Raw genomic sequence first — 4,237 nt, 5'->3', positions numbered from 1 at the left:
TTATTATATGGGCAATAGTATATAGTCATCTTAAAGTGACCAAAAAATGGTGGAAAAGGTGGTGAAATGGGATTTTAAAAACCACAGAAATTGGTTAAAAGTTGCAGGTCGGCCAAAAACAAAGTGTCAATATTGAAACAATTAGTTTAAACTGGCAAATAATGGCCATGACAAATTGTGAATGTGGTTAAATTGACACAATTAAGCTTGAAATATGGTGAAAAGTGACAATAATGGGTCGCAATGTGCGACATTAAGGGGGAAAAGTGCTGGAAGTGGCAGAAATGTGAATAATGTAAAAAAAAAAAAAGTGATGAAAATACGTTAAAATATGGCAAAGTGTAGTTGCATGAAAAGGGTGAAAATCTGCAAAATGGGCAGAAATTGTAAAAAAGAAAAATATTAGTTTGTTGAAGGCATCTAAAGCAGCATATATTTTGCAGCTGTTTGTTAATAAATGTGCTTGAGTGGCATTTTGTATTAGCAAATTTCACCCAGAATTGTTTGTTAAATATTTTTTGAGTTAAAAATATCGAGATTTATATTGTCCATCGTCATTTGGAGAACAAAATATCAATATGACGTTCGGTTGGGTCCATCTTGCCCAGCCCTACTATAAACCTCACTGAGTCTTCACTTCAACATGAGACAAAAGGAGTGTTTTTTCCACACACAGAGACATGCATTCAGCAGCTGATGCAAAGCCTCCAGGCCATGTCCTATATACGCGAGGAAGGAATGTGTCATATACAAGACGTTCACACATTACACGTCTGAAGAAAATAGAAATTCCATTTAATCGAATTTTTGCAGCTCTTGCAGGGCCTCGTTCAATCTAAACAAAGGAATGCAAACATCTACAGGAACAGTACGTTGTTCATACTGTACATCCACATAATATACAGCAGTTACAGCTGAAGCCATGTGAAAGCATCAGATTCAGACAATAACGTCCGAAAGAACAGGAATGACTGGAAATGTATAGCAGAGACGGGCAACTATTATCACAGCAGGGCCACATGATCAACATTCGTGTCAGCATTTAGAATAATGATCAATATGAGCATTAATACAGGTAAGAACAAAGGGTTTTATTAGCATTTGTTGTTTTTTTTTAGTTTTTAGTATTTTGTGTGTTTTTGTATTGTTACTTTTTGTGGATCTGTTAATTTGGGAATCTCTCCTGACATTTTGTGTTTTTGTTATTTCTTGTGTTATGTTGGCATTTTATTTTTCAGAATGTGTGTTGACAATCTGTGCACGATTTGTGGAATTCTGTTGGCATTGTGCGCATCTTTGAAGTTATTTTTGTATGTTTAGGTGATTGTTGAGTGTTTCTGATGTCCCTTTTTATGTGTTATGAGTCTTTCATGCATGTATTTTATGGGGGAAAAAATGTGTTTTTGTTGTTGCTTTGTGTATTTTTGTCAACATTTTTGCTGTTTTCTGTGGGCTTCTTGTCTTGGGGGCTGCACAGAAATAGCCCAAGGGCCATGTGGCCCCAGTTGCCCATGTCTGCTTTAAAGGTTGATACTGTGGCATAGCTAAATAGGACAGAACTGTATGAGTTTGTTGATTTTTTGGGACAACTTGTAGCTTCACACCACACAGGCACGCAGTATTCACTCTTGAACATAGTTGTCTTTGTTAGGAGGAAATTAAAGAAGAAAAAAAAAGAGCTTCTAAAAATGATCAGCTTGATAAAATCAAAGATATCTGTCAGCTGACTGTTTAATCTGTGACAGTTTAACCACTTTAAGATGAATAATACTATGCTGTTTGTACATTACAATGCACAACAAAATAACCAGAATTGTAACAGAAAAAACTATTGTAGCTTTCCACTTATTCACATTCAATATATTCCACTAATGCTGACTTTTTCATGGTAAATCCAACATCCCATCCCATGTTTTTTTTTCTATCACCTTTACTTTCTCAAGTGGGCCAAATTTGATGCTCTGAAGCAGCGATTCTCAACTGGTGGGTCGGGAACCAAAAGTGGGTCGCCGATCTATACTGGGTGGGACGCGGACAGCTGGTCAAGAATAAATAAATAAATCTCTCTCATGTTGGACTTGTCTTTTATTTTTGAAATTAACTTCCCTTTTGACAGGCATGCTGTGAAATGCATGTTGCACGGGAAAATATATAGATTTATGTTTTAAAAAAAGATTATGTATGTGTGTTTACAACAGCTATTTTTGAAAAACTAAATTTGGTTGGTTGAATTCTTAAAAAAAAAAAAAAAAAAAAAAAGTGGGTCACAATTTACTGACCGTGACATATGTGGGTCCCAGAGTGATACCAGTTGAGAACCCCTGCTCTAAAGGGCCAGATGTGGCCCCCGGGCCTTGAGTTTGACACCTTTTATTTAGAATAATGACCAAGCTGAGCATTAAGACAGAAAAGAACAAGAGCTTTACTGTCATTTTAGTGTTATTGTTGTCCTTTAGTGCGTTTTCAGTGATGTTTTGTAGTCATTTTTGTTGTCCTTTAAGCCCTTTTTTGTATTTTTGTTTTCAAATGTATTTTTCTGTCATTTTGTGTGTTTTTGGAGACATTTTGTGTGTATATTTTAGCAGGGACCACAAAATTAGAGCAAGGACCACATGTATAGCCCCCAGACCGCCAGAAAAAAACCAAAAACAATTATAATCTTATCCGCATGGTTATGTATTTAAATGAGGAAACAAAATAGTTGTCCATCAATTCACATTCAATATGTTCCACTAATCCTGTCGTTTTCGTGGTAAATCCAACATCCCAGAGAAGTTTGATGCAGTCAGTGTCTACAGTCTCTACATCTTTAAGCCTTTTTTCCTCAGGTCAGCTTTAGCCTCTTTTATCTGCACCTGCAGCTCTTTGGCTGCATCCACACAGTCGTTAAACGTGGCCACTCTGTATCCCACCGTAGCCAGGGAGTAGCAGCCGAATGAGACGAGCAGGTAGAGAGGCATGGGCCAGGCCATCTCTCTGTAAGCCGGCGGCAGGCTCAGCTCCAGCAGGTCAAAGGAGACCAGAGCCCAGGCGGTGAGAACCAGCGACACCCCGAGCAGCCACTGCAGGAGCTTCGTCATGATGGACACTCTACTGGGTCCTCAGGTGAACGAACCTGCCGGAGGAAAACGTAGCATTTAGCATTAGCACGCTGCTTAGGAGCTGCTAAGGCAATATGCACGAAGCAGCGGAAAGGGAAATGAACGTAACAGAAATAAAAACACTAAAACTCACAATGAGCTTAAGTTAGTTAAAGTAGATATGTGTTAAATGTACCTTTATGAAGAAACAATCCTCTGTTTACCCGGTTTCAATCGCCACCTCAGCTATGCGCGCTGTGATGACGTCAAATGTTAGCACAGCCTTGTGGGGAATGTAGTTTGTTATCAGAAAACACAAACTGACATACATCTGAAGTTTGAGTTAGTTAGTCAGTTATTTATTAACATAATGTATTGTATATTTCCATTTGTGGGGTGGTTTTGGAACGATGTTGATGAAACAAAACAAAGTATGAATATAATGCTGTTTACAAAATATACTGTATATATTTGAAAAGTACAAAAATGAGGAAGAAGAATGTATATCTCACAGATTAATTCATTTTATTTATTTGTTTTATGTATTTTTTGTTTGATTGCTTGTTTGTTTTTCTTAATAGCTTGATTGGAGTATCTATTGTGACTAGAGTTCCTCTTATTTAAATACATTTGAATAATAATAATAATAATAATAATAATAATAATAATAATAATAATAATAATTCATTTTATTCAAAAGTGCCTTTCAGGCCACCCAAGGACACTTTACAATACAAACAGAGTAATGAAAACAGAATAGTAAAACTGAATAATAAAAACCGTGCAATACATAAAAAACAGTAAATACAGAGAAAAGAAAAGCATAGAAGGTGACATTAGGGATGATAATTTACAGAGAGTGGGCAGATTGAAAGAGATGGGTTTTCAGTCGGGATTTGAAGAGGGGTAAGGTGTCAATTTTCTTTTTATTGATCCTTTGGGTTAGTTTCCTCAAGCAAAAATAATTCAGTTATATACATAATGTATTACTGTACATAAATATAAAATTCTTTTAATGCCATTCTGCCTCTGTGGTGAAAAAAAAAGTATTGTCACAAAGTTTTACCGACTTAACAAACATTGAAGGGTTAACTCTTTGTCAGTGTTGAACTTCTAGTTCACAAAATACTTAAACGAAATTAGAATACAATTAATAA

The 4,237-nt window shown here is 36.1% G+C and overlaps 1 protein-coding gene across 1 annotated transcript; it reads right to left on the bottom strand.

Moving 5' to 3' along the window:
• Positions 1 to 2,655: 2,655 nt before the first annotated feature.
• On the bottom strand, positions 2,656 to 3,361 carry LOC114472316 (dolichol-phosphate mannosyltransferase subunit 3-like). Its single transcript, XM_028461529.1, has 2 exons — positions 3,277 to 3,361; positions 2,656 to 3,115 (listed from the first exon to the last, which is right to left on the bottom strand). The coding sequence occupies exon 2, from the start codon at positions 3,078 to 3,080 to the stop codon at positions 2,802 to 2,804; it is 279 nt and encodes a 92-aa protein (XP_028317330.1). The 5' UTR covers positions 3,081 to 3,115; positions 3,277 to 3,361; the 3' UTR covers positions 2,656 to 2,801.
• Between the last annotated feature and the right edge of the window lie 876 nt (positions 3,362 to 4,237).

The sequence above is a fragment of the Gouania willdenowi genome, chromosome 11 (genome assembly GCF_900634775.1).
Source record: "Gouania willdenowi chromosome 11, fGouWil2.1, whole genome shotgun sequence".
Taxonomy (NCBI): domain Eukaryota; kingdom Metazoa; phylum Chordata; class Actinopteri; order Blenniiformes; family Gobiesocidae; genus Gouania; species Gouania willdenowi.
The sequence above is the reverse complement of the archived record's forward strand: the minus strand, read 5'-3'. Positions and strand labels throughout refer to the sequence as shown.